The sequence below is a fragment of the Polypterus senegalus genome, chromosome 2, assembly GCF_016835505.1.
Source record: "Polypterus senegalus isolate Bchr_013 chromosome 2, ASM1683550v1, whole genome shotgun sequence".
Classification (NCBI taxonomy): domain Eukaryota; kingdom Metazoa; phylum Chordata; class Cladistia; order Polypteriformes; family Polypteridae; genus Polypterus; species Polypterus senegalus.
Window position 1 is genome coordinate 32,045,122 of NC_053155.1, and position 25,406 is coordinate 32,070,527.

Consider the following 25,406-nt stretch of genomic DNA (forward strand, 5'->3'; position numbering starts at 1 on the left):
TGGGCGAAGTCCTTCGGGATACTGTTGGTTTAACACAGCCCCTAATCCATTCAGGCTTGCATCTACATGCAGAATGTATGTCTGGGTGGGGTCTGCAAACACCAATACAGGTGCATGTGTAAGCTTTTGAATTATTTGGTGAAAGGCATCATCGCAAGCTGATGTCCAACGGTTGCCAAAAGGCTCACCCACCTTGAAGTAACTACATTTCTTTTCTTTAGCTATCACCTTTCTTTTTTGTTGAGTACGGGGGTAACCTTTGGTCAACTCAGTGATAGGGCGTACAGTGGCAGAATAATTCTCAATGAACCGCCTATAATATCCACAAAATCCTAAGAAGGACCTGAGGAGCTTTAAGTCGGTGGGCTTCTTCCACTGAGTGACAGTGTTCACTTTCTCAGGGTCTGTAGCTACTCCAGAGGCAGAGACGATGTGTCCCAAAAATTTCACTTGGGGTTGGCAGAATTGGCATTTGTCAATGGAGATTTTAAGGCCACATTCTTTCAATCGATCCAACACTTTAAGGAGACGTTCCTCATGCTCCTCCAGCGTCTTCCCAAACACAATGAGGTCATCCAGGTACACTAAGACTTGAAGCAGGTTCATGTCTCCGACAGCTCTCTCCATCAATCGTTGGAAGGTTGCTGGAGCACCAGTTATACCTTGGGGCATTCTATTGAACTGATAAAAACCCAAGAGGACAAATAAAGGCTGTCTTTTCCTTGTCTGCCTCCGACATTTCCACCTGATAGTACCAGCTTCTCAAATCCAGAACAGAGAACCATTTACTTCCTGTCAGGCAGTCAAGTGCCTGGAGTGGTCTGGAATGGTTCTGGAGTTGAGTACACTATAATCAATGCACATCCTAACGTTGCCATTCTTTTTCCTTACTATAACAATAGGGGATGAATATGGGCTTTGCGACTCTTTGATTATTCCTGCTGCCAGAAGCTCTTGAAGATGCCTCCGGACGTCTTCAATGTCAGCAGGTGCAATTCTGCGTGACCTCTCCCTGAATGGTCGAGAGTCTCTTAGTCTTATGTGATGGGTCACACCCTTCGCCAGGCCCACATCCCACTCATCTAAAGAGAAAACATCTGCTCTCTCCGATAGCTTTGTGGCTAACCGGGTCTTCCATGCCTCTGGGATGGGTGACTCACCAAAATTGAACAGCTTGGGGTCAATGCAGGTTTTAAGACAATAATCTTTCCTAATCTCAGTGACAGTATCCACTAAGTAAACTTGGGCTAACACTGCACCTGCTGGTATAGCAGTCTCCTTTTGAGATTCATTTCTCAGCACAAGGGTGAAGTTGTTAACATCCATGGCTGAGGGTGTAAGCACAGCTGGAGGAACCAGTACACCAGCGGGAAGGTTGGTGGTCTCATCAGCCTCTACCATCAGGATATTTTTCCTCATAGGCAACTGCTGCTCTACTGTGCAGATAGCATTTTGCACTCCTCCAGATGGGATGGTAAGGGGGCCTGGCCCCTTCCACTTCACTTGTCTAACTACTCCCATATGTGGATCGGTGGATAATGTTGGCTCTTCTGGAGTGAGAGCAGATACTTTTAGAGAATGAGCTCCATCATTTACATCAAGCTCTTCACAGCAAATCAACAGAGAGCGTAGTTTCTTGGAGTTAGTTCCAATAATGACAGGGACAGGATCAGGGCTCTTTGGATCTGGGCATATTAAGGCCAGCACTGAGACAGTCTCTACAGACCCTTTTGACTTGGAGGGAAATTCTAGATCAACTGCCACATATCCTTTGTATGGGTTGTCAGAGTCACTCAGGCCCCATATAGCCAAATTTGTGACTGGCTGAACTGGCACATGGGGAAGATATCTTGAATACCAACTTTCAAATATAATAGTGACTCTGGAGCCGCTGTCAATTAGTGCTCTACAAGGCTGTCCCTCAATGGTCACATCAGCCATCATGGAGGGGCCAATCAATCCTTTAGGAATGCCATCAGGTTGAGGGACCTGAACTGTGCTTTGGTTGACAGAGCCCACTTCCTTAGATTCTGCTGCACTTTTAGTTAACAAGTTTCCTGCCTTATTTTTTCGAAGAGCACTGAGCAATTTCTGAAAGACCTTAGCAGAGTTCTCAGGGACACTGCAATTGGTGGCAATATTGCCATCCTCCACATCGGTAGCAGAAGTAACTTTCCAACTCTTTTGCAGTATATGTTTTTTTTGCTTTGTATTTATTCCTTCACTCTTTCTTTTGGGGTTCTTTTATTACAGAGCTGTGTGACACGGACATTACAGTTAACTGTTGTTGCAACTGTTGTACCTGTTGCCTTAACATCTGTACCTCACTTTCTCTTTCAGTGTCCGTACATATCTTAGCTGGTTTAGCTTTTAGATTTGGACATGTGTCTTGCTGTTTTGTGGTTAACTCAGATAACTGGTGGCGCAACTCTTTTATCTCTGCCTTTAACACTTGGACTTCTGTTTCTTTGGTCTTTGATCCATCATCAGCTTTTACTTGTCTTATTGATGTGCTTAACTTACTTCGTGCCATCTCAAACTCTTCCTCTTCCCGTATCTCACTTAACAGCTTTAAAACAGAGGGAGGCTTTTCTCTCCTTTCTCTGAGTCTCAACTGCACTAACATCATATCAGATTCTGTAGCCCCTCTTATGAGCTGATCAATTCTGGCACGATCTGCTCTGGAGCCAGAAAGACCTCCCTTCTTTACTACTTTGATCAGTAAGCGTTCTAATCTCCGTAAGAAGTCAGACAGCCTTTCCTTAGATTGCTGATGTAAACTCCGGAATGCAAAATACAGGTCTTCACCAGACTCAGGAGACCCAAAAGCACTTTCTAAAGCATCAACATTGGGGCTGGCATTAGGGTCATTCAACCGAATCGCCTGAATTATATCAAGTGCAGGACCTTTTAAACTCTCCACTATTTTCTTTCGTTTCCCTCGATCCGAACAGTCAGACTCTTCAATCATCAGATGAGCTTGTTCAAGCCACTGCTCCAGGTTTTCTTCACCTGCAGGAGTGAGTTGGTTTCCAGAGAACATGCACAAACGGCGGAAGGCATTGTTCTCGTAGGTTGGTCTTAGGGTTTTTCCTAACAGATCCCCTACTGCTTTGATGATAGATTCAGGTGAACTTGCCTGGGGAGCATCTGTCGACAGCAAAGCATGCACATCACTTACTGTTTTTCCCTCATCTTTCAGTAGTTGGTGCAGCTTGGCTGAGAAATCATCCAAAGTGTCAGAAAGAAGGACAACTTTCCATTTTAAATCTCCATTCAATGGTTGCAAGTACATAGGAATGCGGTCTGAATCTACTTTGTAACGACACTCACAGAGCACCCGATTGCTGCCTGTCTCAGCATCAGTTTGAATGTCTCTTACTTTAACTCTTCCAAAAATCTTCACTGAATGTGCTGTCTCTTCAATGTCAGACATTTCAGTCTCAGCAGGAACACCACACAATACAAAGGCATGGAGTGAATCTATGTTGGCCTCTCTGCACCAGCTACTGAACTTAGCTTGTAACTGAAACTCTTTTTGGGTAGCCGTTACGTTTTAACTGCGACTTATAACTCTGCTAATAACTGAAACTCCTACACAAACTATTCTTGTACCTTTTTATTTTATTATTATTATAAATGATATTTTAAGTTTAAAGGGGATTTAAATGATGAAAGGGGAAAAAAAAATATATATATATATCCCAGCGGTGTAATGGTTAGCACTCTGGACTCTGAATCCAGCGATCTGAGTTCAGATCTCAGTGGAACCTCCAATTTATGTAGCGCTTTCTTTACCCTTTAGCCATAGGATAGTGCCCTAAGTTTGTAAATTCTATTTCCCTAAACCGATTTATAGAAAACCCCTTTAATTTTAAGTATGTGTTTTAGAGGATAAATTGGAATCCCTTAACTATTACCTACTTCCCAGTAATAATTTGCCAGCTGTTTCACAATTAGTAATTTGTAACACAATTCACAATACAAATATGTTCCCAAACCATAAGAAAATGTATTGAGTAAATTGGAACAATATCAAAAAAATAAATAAATAAAACCATTTATAGTTAAGACCAATCAAAATTCCCACCAATCATAGATTACAGAAATTATAAAATTCACACAAGTTTCAATATATTTACCCTTCACAACAAATACCTTATAAGTTCAGGCAGTGTACTATAACCTTACAAATGTACCTTTTAGCTGTTTGCTTTTACCAGCAATTAAAACATCCCACTGATAATAAAAAAACACACCAACTCTATAATATGAGCAAACTTAATTACTAAAACCTCACGTTAACTTAACAAGTTTAGGGGCCCACAGACACACACATACTCACACACAACCAAGCCAGCGGCCACCAAAATAAAAAATAATATTTACACAAACTCCCCTCGTTGCAAGCCTGGTCGACGCTCGGGAACGTGGTAGCCGAAAAAAAAAAAAACACAAAGCGTTGCTTGTTCACTCTAACGAGCCAACATTAAAGGTCACAGTACTCACAAATAAGTGAAGTGAAAACCAGTGTCCATTGTCCAAACACAGCACTTCCACGCTGTGGAAAAATGATGGAGTTGCCCTGCAAGCAGGCTCACGGCAAAACGCTGCAAACGAAACGAAGCTAGTCCGTCCAAAAGGGGTGAAACTTGTTGTTTTTCCTCCGTGCCTGAGGAGCAGCCAGGTTTTTCTTTGGTCACCTGTAGTGCTATCTCCAAGTCTCCCGTGCCTCTTCGCAACCTTGACCCCCTCGATCACCTCTCCCGCTCAACTCCAACAACCCCCTCCTTTTTTTTTTTTTTAATTTTCCCGCTTCTTCCTCTCTCCGAGTCCAACCGAATCTCGCGTTAACACCGCCTGGAGCTCTGAAGCCTCCGCAAACCACGTAAAACTTTTTTTTTTTTTAAACAAAATACAAAGTGAAACAACCAGTAAACATTATTAAGGGGAATATTATATTATATGAGCCTAGGGCTACATTTATTTCAATTATTTTTATTTATTTACTTACTTATTTTTCCTACTATTCTCTTTCTCATGGGTGGGGGTTGATTTGATTTGTACTTAGTTTTATAAAATTTAACTTGCTTGTATGGAATGTTGTTTGCTTTTAATAAATTCAGTAAAATGTTAAAAAAAAAATAAAGGATGCCCAGTGGGACCTGGGTGGTCTCGTGGCCTCAGAACCCCTGTAGATTTTTTTTTGTTTTGTTTTTTCTGTCCTCCCGACCATCAGACTTTATTATATTCTTTGTTATTTAGTTTAGCCTAATCTTTCCTCATCTTGTAAAGCACTTTGAGCTGCACCACTTGTATGAAAATGTTCAATAGAAATAAATGTTGTTGTTGTTGAGTTAATGATTTGATAGCCCATCCTGGGCTGGTCCCACACTTGCACCCAATTCTCCCTCAGCGTGAGCTGGTTTGAAGTTGGACCAATGGGAATTTCCAACAGGCACAGAGAAGTTCTGTTGTGTTCAGATGAAGGTTCTGTAACTTAATTGTTCTGTTCAAAATACTTGATCACTTTTTTACCATTTTTCATTTTTTTTTTTTGTAGGGTACTCACAGAAGTATGTGTGTGGAACATCATATCACGGTAAGCTGAACCAAACCTCCTTGTACTGTAAATGCATATATTGACGCCATGCTGCCTCAAATGCAGACTTGTGTGCAGTTGGCCTTTTCTCATGATGCATGTGTCTGATATCACAGGCTCACCTTTACCAGCCACTTGACTTGTCTTCTGCCTCGTCCTTTGACGTTTATGCTGTGATTTAACCTCAGACCCAACTGCTTGTGTTAACTTTAAGGTTCATGACCCTGTATGGGTATTTATAGTTGTGTATTACCTCATAAAGAAGTTTTACATGGCAGATTTTGAAAATAATCTAAATGACTAGACGTTTAGCCGTTGTCACATTTTACAGGGTGATCTTGGCCATGGGAGTGTGAGAGTCAATATACACTTACATTACATGAATGAGTTAAACACTTTATAAAAAAATAGGAATTCAGATATTCTGGGCGTTTTGTAAACTACCATTCAACTCCACTGGTTGCCCTCCACTGATCTTTGTGCTTTTTCGGGCCTTCTTTTTGGACATAGATATTAACCCAGGACTGCATCTTCACCATCCAGTGGCCAAACACAAATAAACAGAATGATTTGTTCAATAATAAATTAATATTTATTTACATTTTACAAGCCATCAATGTATGAAGACATGGGCTTAATACTCTACACTAATTTACCATGTCTCCCTTAGCGGTTCATTTAGCACTACTGGCCAACATAAAAATGTTGGTTAAATTAACAAATGTATGGCAGTGTGACAATTACCACTTCCTCACCCTGGTTGAGTTTCTGGTCTGGGTAACTGTGTGTGAGTGGAATGTGCCCATTTCTGATTCCACAGCTACATATGGAGTGTAGTATATATGCCCACACACACAGCCATAAGGGCTTTGAAAGAATTAATGAGATCATGGGTGCAAGCGGACAAAGTGAGCTTTTTCTGCAGAATGACTGAGCAATCCCTTAGAGATATGGGGAGAAGTGTAGACATCCACAAGAGGCTTGTAGAAGAGCTGCTGATCCGCCATATCAAGAGGAGCCAGCTGAGGTGGTCTGATACTGATGCCTCCCTATGGAGGTTTTACTGGGATGACTAGCTGGGACAAGACACTGGGGAAGACCCAGAGATCTCTGGGAGGATTCTGTCTCTCAGATGGCTAGATAAAGCCTCATGATCCCACATTATAAGTTGGCAAGTGTGGCTGGGGAAAGGGACAGATGGGCTTCATGATAAGACTGTTGCCCCCGCGACCCACTCTCAGATAAACAATGGAAAATGAAAGAATGACTGAATGAGCTGTAAGTGCTCTGTACACTTGTTTCTTGGGTTGATCTCTTGCTTCTTTGTGGAGTCTGCATGATCTGTCCATGGTCACATGCTTTCTTTACCCTTCTAGGGCTGACAAAATGTATGGGCATGCTGGGCAGTTGCAGCATAGTGGCCCCGTGTTAATCTATGTATGTTGTGACTTGCTGAGTGGTTGTGTAGGTAGGGACCCCAAGTGCACTGCTTTGCCTGGGGTCCTATAATGCTGTTAATGACTTCTTACCGGTTTGTTTGTTCTTGTGTTTTCCTGCTGAATAAAAGACGGAGGTGTTAGTGCTTTGTTCCAAACCTATTTCCTGGGAAGTATCACGCTCCTTTGAGCCGGTCGGCTGCTCCCTACTTGCTTGTGTATGACTATATATATATATATATATTCTTTTATTTTCCAATATAATACGCTACCGTGGCAGTCCGTTTGTCTCTCCAGAATTTTAAATCACCTGTAGCTCGCTAACACTTTGAAATATTGACTTCAAATTTGGTACACATCTATTATATGACGTCTACTTTCCGCTTTCAGGGTGATGATTGGCCTCCAATGTTATTCCTCTTTCTGTTTTATTGTAGAATCAACTCTCGGCTGCGGGCAGCAGTTCTCATTCCTACCACATTCACCGTCACTTCCTCTACCTCTTCATATCTTAAATCATTCTTGAGGCAGTGATCACTTAAGTGCCAGCTTAAGTGAAAAATTAAAGAAAACGTACTAAGTAATTGCAACACAAACACTGACTTATTCATTATTAATGAGAAAAGATGCTGACGAAAGAAGAGAAGAAGCGGGCTGCTAGGGTGGAGAAAAGAAGAGCTGGTCAGGAAGCAGCAAGCGCATCAACCTCTGAGGAAACGAACGTACTGTACAGATTAAAGGGATGAAATCTCGGAATGCTAAAGTCAAGTGCATTCACAGCACATTATTGTGCAGTGTGCCATTACTGGTCTATATATATATATATATATATATATATATATATATATATATATATATATATATATATATATATATATATATATATATATATATATATATATATATATATAATATACATAATATTAAAGTAATACATTTGTGCCCCTTTTTACATTCAACAACTTGGTCACACATAATTAGTATTTTAATATCTAGCAGAGAACTAAACTCATAATACCTTCTTCATTTGATTTCTGGGATGAATCATTACTCATGAATGAGTTGCATGCATATTTCTTGTTCATTTGATTTGCAAACTGAATCATTACCCAAGAATGAGGCACACAATTTTCATTCAATTTGTGAACTGAATCATTGCATGCAAACAAGTCTCATGATTCTTGTTCATGTCATTCTCGAACTGATTCATTACCGAGAATGGGGTGCATGATTTTCCTTCATTTGATTTTTTTGAACTGGTTCATTACCCAAGAACTAATCACAAAATTCTTGCTCATTTCATTTGCAAACTGAATAGTTACCTGTGAATGAGTCTCAAGATTTTTGTTAATTTGAATCACTACCTGAGAGGTTGGCACATAATACTCTTTCAATTGAATTCACGAGCTGAATCATTACTCAGAAACGAGTCGCATTATTCTTGTTTATTACATTTGCAAAGGGAATCATTTTCTGAGTACAAGGCACACAATTCTCATTCATTTGATTTGTGAACTGAATCACTGCCTTCAAAACGAATTCCCTGATTCGTGCTCATTTGATTCTTTACCCAAGAACGGGACGCATGACTTTCATTCATTGAACTGAATCATTGCCTGAGAATGAGTCTCACAATTTGTAATCATTTGATTCTCCAGTTGAATCATTACCCAAGAATGAGACACACAATTTTTTTTTCATTTGATTCACGCACTGTATCATTACCCAGGAATGAAGCACTCAATTCTTGTTACTTATGATTCTTAAAGGTATCGTCTTATTTGAATTATGCATTGTCATGCTTTTGTTCTCTGAAACTAGATTCATTATCAGGGTGTTGAATATGTAATTTATGAGTTGTTTGATTATACATTTGTGATATGACTTATTCAGAGGGAACATATCCAATTTTTTTTCTGCCACTTGTCCCTGACTCTATTGATGAATAAGATCAACTGATTCACTTAATCTGGCAAATTGAAAGAACTGAATCAGTAAAGTGAATCTAAATGGCCATCACTATCATACACACACCTATACTGACATTCTCACAGACCTATTAACTGAACCTGCACATAGCTGGGATATGAGAGGAAAACTCGGGCAGATGCAAGGACAATATGCATACTGTACATAGAGAAGTGTGGGATGTGAATTCCGGATACTCGCTGCATGAGGCAGTTATGCTAACAAAGTGTTCTTAGGCAGACTACAGAATATAGAGCATCTTATGGCAATCACGTAAGCCGTTGTTATTCTCCTTGCTTATGCGTGCTCTCCAGAGCGCAGATAGGGGAAAGGACTCAACCCATACCACAGGTCTGGATCTCCTTAGGCGATTCCTTTAGTCCTTAATTGCTTATTACCCATTGTTTCCTTCTTTTTTTGAAGGATGATCCTTTAATGTAATCTTTCTTTTCAAGCTGCTCCACGACTCTAATTAATATATTATTGATTTTTGCCACTGGCTCAGGAGAACTGTCAGCCCAAACTATCACAGATGATCGTTATCCTCGAGCCCTGATGAAAGTGATTGAAAGTGATTTTCTTTTGGGTCATTTACAGTGTTTTCAGAGATTTATCACACAGCTAGCACTGCTCGCTGTCAGCTCCTAGGTTGTCGATTCTTTTGGAACAGCAATCCAGCAGCAGTGGACAATGAAACGAAAGGCGTCGTCCCATCTGACATGCACTCAGCCCTGTGGCTCCCTCTACCTGAATCACTTTGACAAATTTACATTTAAGTGTGCACTACATTCCTATTTAATGATCATTTTAACATGTACAGTAAGTTATTTTCACATGTGCATAGTACATTATTATTCTCACTTGCCAACTCCTTATAAAAGTAACAGTTCCACCAACAATGTAAAGTCCACACAATGTAAAGTTATTTCCATAATTGCTCACTTTAAAGTTTAAATGTGCAGTATCTTGTGTACAATATATGTATATAATGGATGGGTGCCCCTTGCAGGACCTGCTCCACCCTTGTACCCACAATGATACTAGAATAGGTTCTGGTGTTATGTGACCATGAATTGGATAAGCAAGTTTGAAAATGAACTACTCAAAAAAATTAAAGGAACATGTTTGACTGAGAGTATAGCATCAAGTCAGTGAAACTTCTGGGCTATTGATCTGGTTAGTTAAGTAGCAGAGGGAGTTGCTAATCAGTTTCAGCTTCTTTGGTGTTAATGAAATGAACAACAGGTGTACTAGAGGGGCAACAATGAGATGAACCCAAAAAACAGGAATGGTTTAACAGGTGGAGGCCACTGACATTTCTCTCTCTTCATCTGTTTTCTCACTAGTTTTGCATTTGGCTACGGTCAGTGTCACTGCTGGTAGCATGAGGCGATACCTGAGCCCTGTGGAGGTGCCACAGGCAGTCCAACTTCCCCAGGATGGCACATCAAAACATACCTGTCATTGCCAGAAGGTTTGCTGTGTCTCCCAGCACAGTCTCAAGGGCATGGAGGAGATTCCAGGAGACAGGCAGTTACTCTAGAAGAGCTGGACAGGACTGTAGAAGGTTCTTAACCCATCAGCAGGACTGACCAGTATCTGCAAAACTGGGCAAAGATGAACAGGATGAGCACTGCCAGAGCCCCGCTACAAAATGAACTCCAGCAGACCACTGGTGTGAATGTCTCTGACGTCCTCTAGTGGGCCCTGTGCTCACTGCCTGGCACCGTGGAGCTCGATTGGCATTTGCCACAGAATACCAGAATTGGCAGGTCCACCACTGGCTTCCTGTGCTTTTCACAGATGAGAGCAGGTTCACCCTGAGCACAGATGACAGACGTGAAAGGGTCTGGAGAAGCCATGGAGAATGTTATGCTGCCTGTAACATCGTTCAGCATGACCAGTTTGGTGGTGGCTCATTGATGGTCTGGCAAGGCATATCCATGAAGGGACGCACAGACCTCTACAGGCTAGACAATGTCACCTTGACTGCAATTAGGTATTGGGATGAATTCTTAGGACCAATTGTCAGACCCTATGCTGGTGCAGTGGTTCCTGGGTTCCTCCTGGTGAGTGACGGAAGCTTTTCTATCAGTACTGTACTACTCCATGATGGTGAACCTGTAGCTGAGTCTAAAGACAAAACTCTCTTTGTCTGTATATCGACATCCCTGTTTTCACCAGTTTGAATGAATTGTGGGTGATGATTGAAAAAAATGCGATAACAAGTTCAAGTAGTGGAAATGAGGTTTCTTTGTAGGGTGTCTGGGCTGACAGTTCATGATAGGGTGAGAAGCTCATTGATTTAGGAGAGCCTCTGTGACAAGAGGTCCATGGTGAAGCTCAATTTTTAATAAATAATCGTGAGTCCTTAATCGCGCAGGCTGCAAGCGGGTGCAGATTCATGTGTGAGCATTCACGTGCTGCTCTGAGGTTGATTGGAGTGCTTGGATGATCATGAGAGGGTCAGTCAGGTGCTTCATTTACATCTTGGTGCAGGTGGAGGACAACACCTGCACCCAGTCAGGGCTATAAAGGAAGCCTGAACAGAGGTAGAACATAAAGAGAGAACAGGAATGGAGGTTAACAAAAGAAAGAGGCAGGATCAAGGAGGAGCCTGTGCGAGGAAATGGAAGCAGGCAGTCGGGAAGATGGCACCTATGGAAGTGAGGGACAGGGTTTGCTTCTTGTGAGCGACATTTGAGGGTCAGGAGTGACTGACTAGTCCAGCAGGGCTTCCGGGACTCAGTGGGAGTTGGAGGACCAAGGCTAGGTGCGGCACCCTGCTGGGAGCCTAGGAATGGCAGGGGACCTATGCAGTGTTAGGGTTGACTCTAACCCTTTGCTAGACGTCTCATCTGATTGCAAAGATTCCATCTGAGGTAAGGAGAGGAGACATTGATTTTAGAAGGAAGGGACTGTTTTTAATGGAAGATACTGCCTGGGATTTTAACCTCATTTTTATGGAATATTCACTGTTTTTTATTGTAGATTATGTATTTATTTGAAGATTTTTTTTTTTTTTTGCACTGCACTTGGGACACTGCTTGGTTTGGATAAAACTACTGAATCAATTTGTATCAATCCCTTGCTGACTGTGTGTGTCCTCGTTTACCTTACATTATTGATGGTTCCAGCTCCAAGAGGCTCCTGGAAGCAATTAGGGAATATGGAGCCAATCTGAGCCATCACAGGCTCAGAGAAGAGTCACTGCTTCTCTGGAATGAGAAGAGACAGTTGAGGTGGTTTGAGCATGTCATAAGAACGCCCAGTGAGTGGCTCTACCAGAATCTGCTCTAGACATGTCCCACTAAACGGAGTCCCTGGACATGCTGGAGAGTTTATATGTTTCATCTCATTTCCCAGGAAATTTCTGTTCCTGCTGCATCCACCTCCCTCAGCAGGAAAAAAGGTTTCAGAAAATGAAATGAGATTCTTTTAACTGATATCAGTATTGCTGGCCATCCATTTTCTGAACCACTGTTTTTCATTCAAGGACTACAGTGAGCCAAAGTCTTGGCTGTATGTGACACATGACAAACATGACCCAATTCCAGGGTAATGCCATTCCACCGTAGGACAGACTCCTACACCAAATAAATTTATGGAGTGAAACATAATGACTTGGGCAAGTCCCACATCGACATTGACTGGGCCAGAAGGTCAAACCCAGGACCCTGGTGCCACACCTTCATGCCACCTCTGTTTTCACATACAGTACATTTTTGTTTTAAAAGCTACTCTAACATTCAGAGACCTTACAAAACAAATTTTGAGATATCTTAAATTTTTTTATCTGAATCTGTTAATTGTGGAAGAAACACAAGTTGATCAGCAGATTGGTACACATGTTAAACACAAGTGGAGAGTACAACCAGCCTGAGGTGAACTCCAGGTATGATAAGAAGTCTATTCTAACCTTTAATGCAAGTAAATATAATAAACGTATCTGGTAAACAAGTGCAGACTGACCATGCAGATGGAGAGAAAGTAGTAACTATTGAGAATTCTAAAAATGAAAACTATACCATAATGCAAAACCTCTAATGCTTCTGCCTTACCAATACTGTGAGACCTTCTAGTAACTGCACTCTTACACAGAAGCATATTCTTTATAAGACACATACAAGAATACATGACTCCACATAATGCAATACATCTATTTCAAGTGCTCTTAAATTCACTTTTCCCGTGTTTCTAAATGTATTCTGAGATCTCTCAAAGTGACTCCCTGTAAAATTTCTTGTTTTTCAATTGGGTCATCCTGTCACATTAACTTCTCTTGATATATCTCAAAGCAATTGAGCTTCAACTTGAAGTCATTTTAAGGATGATTGAATTGCATTATACACACCACCGAATTCCACAGAAATATTTTGTAATACAAGAAAGATCAAGAGGGAGGCTGTAAAGGCCTGGGGATCACCCGGTAACTGGTTTTAACGCATGCAAACGGAAATAAAGAGTTCAAACAACAGAAAATAGTCGGAGACGTTATTAGTCCAATGGTGCCTCTCTTAGACTTTTATTAAGAATTTCTCAGTGCTCCGCTCTTTCTGGAATCTCGTTTGTGATTGATAGATAACTTCCTGTGACCCTGTACTTTAAATAGCCTGCATGGCTGAAGAGGCTAGACCTCTAGTGCTGAACTGGAATTGACATTAGTAGGCTTCATCCCCCATGCTGTGAATGAAAGAGAAGAGGCTCTTAGTGACTGCAACCCCCAGATTGCCATTTTTTGGGTCCTTACCTTGGAATTCTCACCAGGATGCTTCTGATTTGCATGTGTGCAACAATATTTTAAGATATGAAATGCAAGGGGGCATATTTTAAAAAAAATATGGGAAAGCATTTGACCCCAGGAGGCGAGAAGTATAACATCAAGAAGGGTTTTATTGTAAGGAAGTCTGAATACAAGAGTCTCATGTTTCAGCCAGGGTTCCTGTCCTGACTGGGGGTCAAAGTGTGGTTTCATGTCCTTTTAGTTCATTGCTGTGACATTTCTTTATGTTCAGGTTGCTTGTTCATTATGTGAGTTACTCTTTATTTTTGATCTTGTCTGTAAGCCGTCTGTGTTATAGTTAATGTGTTTTGTGAGTGGTTCCCCAAGAGGTGGAGCCACCTGCCAATCATCACCAGTAACTGCCCTCTGCCTTATAAATTCAGGGGGTCTTCCCCATTTCCTGGTTTGTTTTGAATGTACCTTTGCTACTGAAGAGCATTTTGAGGATCAACTTTTATTTTTATATTTGGTGTTGCCCCTTTGCCTTTTTACTAGTTGGGACACTAGTACCCCATCTAGTGGACATTTTTGGAATTTTTTTATAACTTATCGGGGTTTATGTGCTTTGGGACCTCCAATCCATGACACAGAGAGAACATAAAATGTAACAAGGGTAAAATAAACAAACTATGCAAATAATGACTGTGATGTTGCGGGTTTATTTATTCACAATACAGCACGAAAGCTACTTTTGTCATCAGTAATTGAGTGACCAGAACCCAAGGGCAAGAAAAAATCGAAAGCTGAAAAGTGACAGAGATCAAAACCAGAAAATCAAAAGATGACACTAGCGCCTTCTTATTAATAAGATAATTACCATTAATGAAGAGAGATTTTGTATCCATTGAGGAATAAACTGAACTCATGACGACCGGCATGCTTACAAGATGGCAAAAATGTATGGTATGATGTGGTGTTGTTTTAAGCTTATCCTGATATGGTCCCTTTTAAAGTTTTCCATCCATCCATTATCCAACTCGTCATATCCTAACTACAGGGGTCTGCTAGAGCCAATCCCAGCAAACACAGGGTGCAAGGCGGGTACCCAACCCCGGGCAGGGCGCCAGCCCACTGCAGCCTTTTAAAGTTTTTGCTGGTCTTTTTATGTACTTTTTATGTAAGTACTTCTTTGCCGTAAAAGTGTTGACTGATTCTTGAGCTGATTATTCTTTAAGAACCTTCACTCAGTTTCTGACTATTCTTCATCTCCTCATTCCTATTTAAATACCATATATACTCGCGTTTAAGTTCTCCCACGGATAAGTCAGGGCTTGATTTTACCATATGATTTCCAGTATTTTATGATGTCAGTCGTATAAGTCAAATGCAGAAAATAGATAATAATATGCTAACGCCTACCTGAGAGAGTAACCACGGAGCTCACTGACATTTTTTTCTATGTATTGTGCCTACGTGACCACACAGTAATACCCGAACTACTTCGAAGTGACGTTTGCACGGATTTCTGTTTTTAATGTATCTCACACCCTCATACACCTTTATCATAAGAGCATCCCTTATCTACCATGGAGCGTTCGATCGGAAGAAAATACGAAGCTGGTTTCAAATTAAAAGTCATTGAAGTGGTGAAAGAAATTGGTAACTGTAATGCTGCAACAAAACTTGATTTGTCAGAGAAATTCATGTGAGATTGGAGGAAGCAAGAAGATGTAAAAAAAAAAAAAAAGTGTATTTTTGAATGCATAAATCGGGTGTATAAATCGGGTCTGATTTTATGATCGATTTTTGGGGTTTCAAGACTCGACTTATATGCAAGTATATACAGTAAATGTTTTTCCTTTTTGCTTTAAAGGCACAGCCTATTCACAGTGTTACTTTAATTCATTAGGATTTTTAGCTTATTGTACCTCTCTTTGGCTGAACCAGTTAGTGCAGGTTTGTAGGGTTAAGTCTAGAAATCAGTGTACATTGGTGTTAGCAGTGGGATTTCTGAAGTTGGAAAAGTGAATTATTATTGCAATGATTTTTGGGATGGGTTTTATTTTCTTCTTATTTATGTACGTTTCTTTAACCCCTAGGCAAAGACACGGAGGGATCTGCTATTTTAATCTGTTGTTCCTATTGAGCTCTCACTTTGACTCTGAAGTGGATTAAATGAGTTTGAAAATTGAAAGACAAACAACCACACACTGAAAGAAATACGGCAATTAAAAGCAGTCTCGTAAATTTACCATCTGAAGTCCTATTGCTAGAATAATGTGGGGCAATCAACCAAATCAATGCCCTCAGGCATCTTTGTTGTTTTTGTTTTTGTGTTTTTATATTTTTTACATTTTATGTTTTCTTCCATTTTTTTATTTGATTTTATTAACTCTTCCTTCACTATTACATCTAGCCAATAAGTCTCTGCCTAATTGTGTAGTGCGTGCCCTATTTCTTTACTCCACTTACTTATGAACGTCATGACTGATACAGTAAAAAACAGAGCAAGGTTTTAAATTTACTTCAGCATATTAAAGCGGGTGCTTTCCACTTCATAACTCTCCTTTATGAACACACCCTTTCAAGATTTAAAGATGGAAATCCTTGTTGGCTTTAGTCAAGCACCGTTTTTTGCCCCAGCCACTCCTCTTTTCATCTCATTTACAGAAGGCATTGTGCAAAGCATCCAGCAGTGAAACCAATTTAGCTTTATTTCCAATTATTTTCAAACAGTACCCTTTAGTACAGGTTAGGTCAAAGGGCTATGCAGAGAACAGCAAAATTATTTGTGATGCCAGTCACTCCTGACCCACATGATAAGGCATTTCAAAGGCTCCCAATCTACTTGCAGCTGAAGAGAGTCATATTAAAAATTAAGAAAGCATTTCATGCTGCTGCTCAGACATAAAGACACTTCTGCACATCGAGGTAGGTGTCTGCAATAATTGCCATGTGTCAATGGATGCCAAATCTCCAGCCAGGGGTAATTACTCGCTACCAGTAGCTAAGATTCCAATTAGTGGGCTCTGAGATAGTGCCAGCTTGATGGGCAGCAGAGAATCAAACCATGGGGTGTGCACTGGCCTGCCAGGTTAGACTGACAGCTGACTTCTTTATAAATGAGTATCTGATGTGCTGACACTTGTGATTGACAGCTGACTCTCCAATCACAGACTCACTAATATTCAGACAGGTGGGACTGACATGTTTAATATTCAGCCTGCTATGATTGACAGCTGACTATCCAGTCACAATATGTCAGATATTCAGCCAGTTCAAATCAGCCGTTGTGCCAGTATAAGGGCCCGTGTAGGCCTATGCCCACCCACTTTGAGTATTGACCCTCCCTGTTTTTCGATTTTAGTGTACATCTCTGGTTAAAGTATTAATCTCTATACTAATAAAAGGCAAAGCCCTCACTGACTCACTGATTCACTCACTAACTGACTCATCACTAATTCTCCAACTTCCCGTGTAGGTAGAAGGCTGAAATTTGGCAGGCTCATTCCTTACAGCTTACTTACAAAGGTTAAGCAGGTTTCATTTCGAAATTCTACGCGTAACGGTCATAACGGTCGATAACGTCCGCCATGTTGAACTTTCTTATTTATGGCCCCATCTTCACGAAATTTGGTAGGCGGGTTACCTGCGCTAACCGAAACCGATGTACGTACTTATTTCGAAGGTATGACGCCACTGTCGGCCGCCATATTGAACTTTCCAACGTTACAAATTTTCCAACTTCCCGTGTAGGTAGAAGGCTGACCCCATCTTCACGAAATTTGATAGGTGGATTCCCTGCGCTAACCAAAACTGATGAACGTACTTATTTTGTTGGTATGACGCCACTGTCGGCTGCCATATTGAATTTTCCAAACATCACTAATTCTCCAACTTCCCGTGTAGGTAGAAGGCTGAAATTTGGCAGGCTCATTCCTTACAGCTTACTTACAAAAGTTAAGCAGGTTTCATTTCAAATTCTACGTGTAATGGTCATAACGGTCAACAACGTCCGCCATGTTGAACTTTCTTATTTATGGCCCCATCTTCACAACATTTGGTAGGCGGCTTCCCTGCGCTAACCAAAACCAATGTACATACTTATTTCAGTGATATTACGCCACTTTTAGCCACCATGTTGAACTTTCCAACGTCACTAATTCTCCAACTTCCCGTGTAGGTAGAAGGCTGAAATTTGGTACTTATTTCGGTGGTATGATGCCACTGTCGGCTGCCATATTGAACTTTTCAACAGTCTTTGTTATTTATGGGCCCATCTAAAAGAAATTTGATACGCGGGTTCCCAACACTAACTGAATTCTACTTACGTACATATATACGTCCATAGCCTGCAGCTCGGTCACCGTGTGAGGCGCCGTTGGGTCCCCCATCCAAACGTCTCCCACGTTGTTGGCTGCCAGCCTATATAAGGCCATCCGTCGCTCCAGTCTCTATATTCCCTTCCTTGCCTCGCCACGGGATTCACGTTTCCCTGCTGATAACTACAGCCTTTTTATTTAATCCACGGCTTCTCCTCTGTTTTATTGTTCGTTTATTGTGATTATAGTTATTGTGTAGGTATTTTAGACTTACTTTACATTGTTCAGGTACCCATTTCCTTTATCGTTCCAACCGTAATCCAGTTAACATGTCTATCGAGGTGATCACTATTGATCAAAGAACTGTCACTTACCGAGTAGTTTCCATTCTCAGAGATGGCACCTACCTTTTCTATTCTCTTTGTTACATATTGCACGGCCATATCAGGCTCACTCTTGATATCTGGAGAAACATTGTGTCTTATGTATTGAATGACTGGGACAGGTTCAAGGTGTGGACTGATGATGGTACAGGAGATAATTATACTACACAGGAGCACTAGAAGAGTGAAATGTTTAATGTTTAAGTGAAATGTTTAAGCCTATGTTTATTCCTCAATGGATACAAAATCTCTCTTCATTAATGGTAATTAGCTTATTAATAAGAAGGCGCTAGTGTCATGTTTTGATTTTCTGGTTTTGATCTCTGTCACTTTTCAACTTTCGATTTTTTCTTGCCCTTGGGTTCTGGTCACTCAATTACTGATGACAAAAGTAGCTTTCGTGCTGTATATGTTTAAGCTAATGTTTCACCTGTGGTTCTGCATGTGAGTTGATGGCTGCCACTGCCGCTGAATTGTTCGGTTGTCGCTTTCAAGTGTACCGAAATGGCCAAATATTTTACACCTTTGGACAATCGCCTATGCCTCTTAAACATCTTAGATTCACAGGTGACAATTTCAGTAGTGGACACTTTGATGTTTATGAATGTTTAAACTCTCAAAATCTGGATGTGAAGTTATCGAAGAAACTGGTTGTATACTTACAGTGCTTGACAGATGCCGAATGTCTCTTCAACACAAGTCCTACAAATACTATCGTAATTGAAACAAACCATGAAACTCAAATCGATTATGACAGCAGCAATCCAAGCTGTGAGATTTGAACCAAGATTACTGTTCACATGGCCAACTGTACGTTGCATGCTCAAGAGTAAACTCAGCACACAGCTTGGTCATATTACAACCAGAGGGCTCCACTGTGCTCCAATGTCGTATACAAATAGATCCTTAACAAATAATTATTGGTATATTTTCCCTCAGTTTAAAAAGATTTAAATTTATTCTTAATAAAACTTTTAAGGCAGTACTTTGCTGCTGCGAAGCGTGGGTATTTTGCTAGTTAATTATAAACCTACACAGCAAAATCGCTGGTGTTACTTAATCACCATAAGAATTATTTTAACTATTATAATGTATTTGGAAAGCATATATAAAGCATGATGATTTCTGTGTAATGAGGTTTAGAAAATAAGACTGAGTTTAAATGTGACCAATCACAGCCACCCTAAGCATCTGACATTAACAGGAGGCTATTAACTACTAATGTGCTGAATATACTAGTAATATAGGAAGGTCTTGTTAAAGGGAAACGACAAGCATTGACGATAACACGACAAACAAACCTTTTCAGTTTTGTAAGCAAAAGGAAAGAAAGAAACTGCAAAATGAGTCTGATGTTGTCAATGAAAATCTGAGTGATTCCCCAATGACAAATGAACACCATGCCATCAGCTATGCTCATGTTAGCAATGACTTTTCACACTGTTTCACCACTTCATCACTGAATATGCTCAAAAATCTACAACATCTTTGCTGTCAAATGTTGAAGGCAGAGATTTCAGATTTGAGTGATATTCGTGTACCACAAACATAATTGGTACTAAAGTTTCCAATCTTTTGTAACAGGCCGATAAATTGTGCAGGATTGTGTCTCTAATTGGTACAACAGGTACTGTACATGGCTGGAACACACAATATCGAGATGCCATTTTGAGGCATACTCAGAACATGAGTCGAGTGCTTTGTAAATAACGTATACAAATTGCAAGGATTGGCAATCTGCATTCTGTTATGTAACGCTACTGGTCAAAAATACGAGGGATGTTCAAAAAGTTTCTGCACTTTTTTTTATTAAGAATTTCAAAAACAAATGACATCACTTTTCTACATATTCACCTTCATTTGCAATGCAATTTTCCCAGCGTCGCACCAACTTTTTAATGCCCAGTTACTCCTCCCACCTTCACCGTTTACAACAAAGATATAAAAATGAGGAAACTTTTTGAACATCCCTCGTATAGTGGATATTGTTTGGGTATTTGTGCCTTGTGATGGTAAGGGGTCTAATATGTGTCATCAACAGGAAGACAGTCAGTTTATTCACACCGTGCTAAGAAAAACAGAGCAAACTCTCCATCCATCCATCCATTATCCAACCTGCTATATCCTAACTATAGGGTCACGGAAGTCTGCTGGAGCCAATCCCAGCCAACACAGGGCGCGAGGCAGGAAACAACAACAACTTTTATCTATATAGCACATTTTCATACAAATTATGCAGCTCAAAGTGCTTTACATGATGAAGAAAGAGAAAAAAAAGAAAAGTAAGAATTAAAATAAGAGAACACTAATTACCATAGAATAATAGTAAGGTCCGATGGCCAGGGAGGACAGAAAAAACAAAATAAACATCCAGACGGCTGGAGAAAAAAATAAAATCTGCAGGGGTTCCAGGCCATGAGACCACTCAGCCCCCTCTAGGCCTTCTACCTAACATAAATGATCTCAATCAGTCCTCATTGTATTCAGGGTTCTCATAGAAGGACTTGATGATGATGGTCATGTGGACTTCTGGCATTTAATCCATTAATGTAGGAACATCACAGTGCTTTGATTAGGTGGTGGTGGTGCAGGTCGCCACCAAAGAAAAAATGGAAAAAGAACAGAAGAGAGAGTAGGGGTCAGTACAGATTTTGGAGCCACCATGTATAGTTAAGATAATTAATTGAATATACAGAGCAACAGGATTAAACTAAAACAAAGCTATGAAAAAGCCATGATAAAGTAATGTGTTTTCAGCAGCTTTTTAAAGTGCTCCACTGTATTTGCCTGGCGAATTCCTATCGGCAGGCTATTCCAGATTTTAGGTGCATAGCAGCAGAAGGCCACCTCACCACTTCTTTTAAGTTTAGCTTTTGGAATTCTAAGCAGACACTCATTTGAAGATCTAAGGTTACGATTTGGAGTATAAAGTGAAAGACATTCTGATATATAAAATGGAGCGAGATTATTTAAGGCTTTGTAAACCATAAGCAGTAGTTTAAAATCAATTCTAAATGACACAGGTAACCATTGTAGTAACATCAAAACTGGAGAGATGTGCTCGGAGTTTCTTTTCCTAATTAAGATTCTAGCAGCTGCATTCTGCACTCATTGCAGTCGATTTATGTCTTTTTTGAGTAGTCCTGAGCGGAGTGCGTTACAGTAATCTAGTCGACTGAAAACAAACGCGTGAACTAATTTCTCAGCATCTTTCAATGATATAAGAGGGCTAACAAAACCCAGGCCGGGTGTGCACACACACACACCAAGCACACATTAGGGACAATTTAGGATGGCCAATGCACCTAACCTGCATGTCTTTGGACTGTGGGAGGAAACCCACTCAGACATGGGGAGAACATGCAAACTTCACCCACAGAGGACACGAGAAGCGAACCTTGGTCTCCTGACTGTGAGGCAGCAGCGCTACCCACTGCGCCACCATGCCTCCCTAGAGCAAACTAGGCATGCAATATTATCCCATTTACGTTGGTATGATTGGACTTCTACAATTTTTTAAAAAATGTATATTTAACAGTAATAAAAATAACATTAGTCTCAGCTGTGACAAATTTAGGCCCACCCTTTTATGAAGTCCTGGTGCCACTAGTAGTTATAACTCACAGTTGACATCCCAATTACATGTGAAGCGTGACTTACTACTGACTCTCTTAGAAAGGTGTTTTGTTGTGGGTTTAACTTTAGGACCCCTTTTGGTGTAGACTCGAGTTTCTCTAAGCCGTCACAATGACTTCAGACTGCACTGACAACTTCACTTTTTCATTTAATAGTTTAATTCCCAGACAGTAAAGCAGAATACTTTGTAACCTGAGGAGCAGGTTTAAATTTTTCTTCTCTTGTAACATTATGTACATTTCACTTTGCGATGGTTTGTGAATTGGGTTTCTGCAGGTTGACTGAGCAATCAACATTGCTCGAACGATCATCCTGAAAACCTTGATTACTCCTCGATGATTGTCTACAATTCTCCAAGACGGAAAACAATGATAATTGAGCATTCAGCGAGGAATGGGTCTTAAAGAAACTAAAAAGGGCAAGACAGGGTTGCAACAAAAAAAGTTTAACAAATGCTGCCTCTAAAATACAAGAACGTTTTTCTAATGCGTGTTTAAATCACCCTAAAGACAAATGACAATATTAGTCAGCACACCAGCCACTTGCTCACCGTCTGATCGCATATCGAATGTGATAACTGAGTTGTTGTCACTCTCCAATCATGCTGTGTCTGATACTCGGCCATGTTTGATTGACAGGTTGTTCCCGACCAACAGTTGGAAAGTAAAGGGGTTGGAAGAACAAACTTGTGTCAGAGTCTACTTGAGTCCTTAAATAAGAGTTCTGACTGATTTAGTCAAATCAAAAAATGAAACCCTTACTCCTAGTCGAAGTCCACACCAAAAACAATCCCTATGCAGAATAAACAAGAAAAGCAAAAGCACATGTAAGGTTCACTGTCACTTATCCTAATCTCGTATTATGCAGAATGTCCCCTTTAACCCATTATGCCGTTGTGACATACTGTCATGTGTTGTACAATTTTAAGGACGTTCTGTAGCTAAGTAGCACTACACCATAGCTAGAGGAAACCACAAAGAAAGATGTAAATACTGTAAAGATACCTAAAAACAATCTTAAATCAAAAACGCAATGCTGAAAATGATATCAGTAACCCCAAAAAGCACAATAACTGTGATTTTGGTATGTAATAATCAGCATATAAAATGAAATAAAAATGATAAGGAAAGTAGAATTAAAACACAGGTGACTCTTCAATCATAACTTGTCTAACATGCAGGTTTTGTAGGATTGACTGCATGCTCTGCAATCACACGGGACACGTTGCCAAGCACTTTATGAACACCTGATTCCCTAACCACAGGTCATGTGACCTGCTGACAGCTGACTCTGCAATCAGCGGATGTCTGGTATTCAGACAGACCTAATTCTCCTGTCACAAAGTGACGTGTGTTTGACAGATGACTGACTGTCCAATGATACGGCATCTGGGAATGTGACAACTGTGAGTGACTCAGCCATCAAAGGATGTCGACATGCAAATGGGTTTAGTTGACAGCAGACGCTCCAATTCTGAGCTGTCAGTCACACAGTATTCACGCGGTATGCTGTCAATCATCCATAATTTCTTTCAGTAATTTAGTAAAAATCAGACCTAACATTTAGTAATACTCATCCATACTTTCTTTCACTAATCTATATAATAAAAGCCCAGCGCGGTGTCTGTGTCCGTGTTCCTTTTGGCTGTATAGCCGCCCCGTAGAAAAGCCCCAGTCCGTCCCCTCCCAGAATTCCTGCTTACCCCCCTCCGTTCTTTCCCGTTTGCTTTTATTTTTCCTGTTCCCGAAAATCTTTTCAAAACAAAAGTAAAGAAATATTAAATATTAAATAATCAATAAAATGAAATAAAAAAATTACGAAAAAAACAGAAACCACAACCTACCCTTACAGCGTCCACCGCGTTTCTGGCGTTACAGCCAAACACGTGGTGTATGCAGGTTATGAGGTGTGACGCTAATTAATGCCCGTACTACAACAGATTATATTGTTGATATACTATTAACTATTTACAGGGATCAACTCTTTTGGGGAAGTTCATAACAAAAAACAAAATGTAATTATAAATAACATGTGCACTTGAGTATTTTGAGCCCCGAGTCTGAGTCGGATGGTTCCCCTGGTCTCCAATTCATGTGTTTCACTATGCCCACTATGCCTTTCTGTCTTCAGCTACCCATGTGCACTTGTACGGAGGAGACCTTTCGGAACAATGCCGAAATGAAATGCAACTAAACCTGCTGCTGCGAGTGAGGACACATTACAGCGTGATCACGAAGCAATGAGGCAAAGGCGTGACAGTCGCGGACACGGACACTCAGCATTCACACAGATTAGCTCAACGATGCGTCTCTGCCGCACAACGAAAGGCAACTGAAACCCCTACAGAGAGAGAAGACAGATGACACCGTGATCGCGAAAGAAAGAGGTAAAAGCGTGCCAATGAGACACCCGACGAGAGGTCCTTACGATTGCAAAACAACCGTAATATATAGAAACGTACGGTCTCGCAAGAAACTCCGAGTGAACGCTCTCAAACTGACACTCACCACTGAAGGTGAAGGCCCTTTTCTATTTCAGCACAACTGTGAGACCATAGAGACAAGGAGGAGCTTGAGTGGCCTGACCTCATCTGCACTGAATTGGAACTTCAAGTACAAGCCAGGTCATCAGCCCCTGACCTGGCCCACAAATGCTCTTTTGGCTGAATGGGGACAAATTCTCACAGACAAACTCCAAAATCGTTTGGAATGCTGTCCCAGAAGAAAGTAACAAGTGTAAGTGTTTTGGGATTGACAACATTAGAACAATCTAGACAAGAACAGGTCATTCAGCCCAACAAATCTCACCAGTCCTATCTGCTTATTTCTTCCAAAAAAGCATAAAGTCGAGTTTTGAAAGTCCTTAAATTCCTACTGTCAACCACACTACTTGGTAGCTTATTCCAAATCACTAGGATTCTCTGTGTAAAGAAAAACCACCTAACATTTGTGTGAAATATACCCTTAATAAGTTTCCAACTGTGTCCCTGTGTTCTTGATGAACTAATTTTAAAGTCACAGTCTTGATCCACTGGACTAATTCCCTTCATAATTTTAAGCACTTCAATCATGTCTACCCTTAGTCTCATTTTGCTTAAGCTGTAAAGGCTCAGCTCTTTTAATCGTTCTTCATAACTCCTCCCCTGTAGCCCCAGAATCAGCCTAGACGCCCTTCTCTGGACCTTTTCTAGTGCTGCTATGTCCTTTGGTAGTCTGGTGACCAAAACTGCACCCAGTACTCCAAACATGGTCTCACCAGTGTGTTATAAAGCTTGGTTGTACTGAACAACTCTATAGTAATGCTCAGCTCATATAGGTGTGAAGGTCTGGGGTCCAT

General features: G+C 40.6%; 1 protein-coding gene across 2 annotated transcripts in view; it reads left to right on the forward strand.

Annotated features, from left to right (window-relative positions):
- The window catches only part of LOC120522845 (E3 ubiquitin-protein ligase SH3RF3-like), a 649,404-nt gene that overhangs the window by 169,278 nt on the left and 454,720 nt on the right, over nt 1–25,406 (forward strand). For both annotated transcript variants that reach the window (XM_039743546.1, XM_039743547.1), the window contains exon 2: nt 5,564–5,602. In XM_039743546.1, coding sequence (XP_039599480.1) covers nt 5,564–5,602 — 39 coding nt within the window. The remainder of the gene's footprint in view (nt 1–5,563; nt 5,603–25,406) is intronic.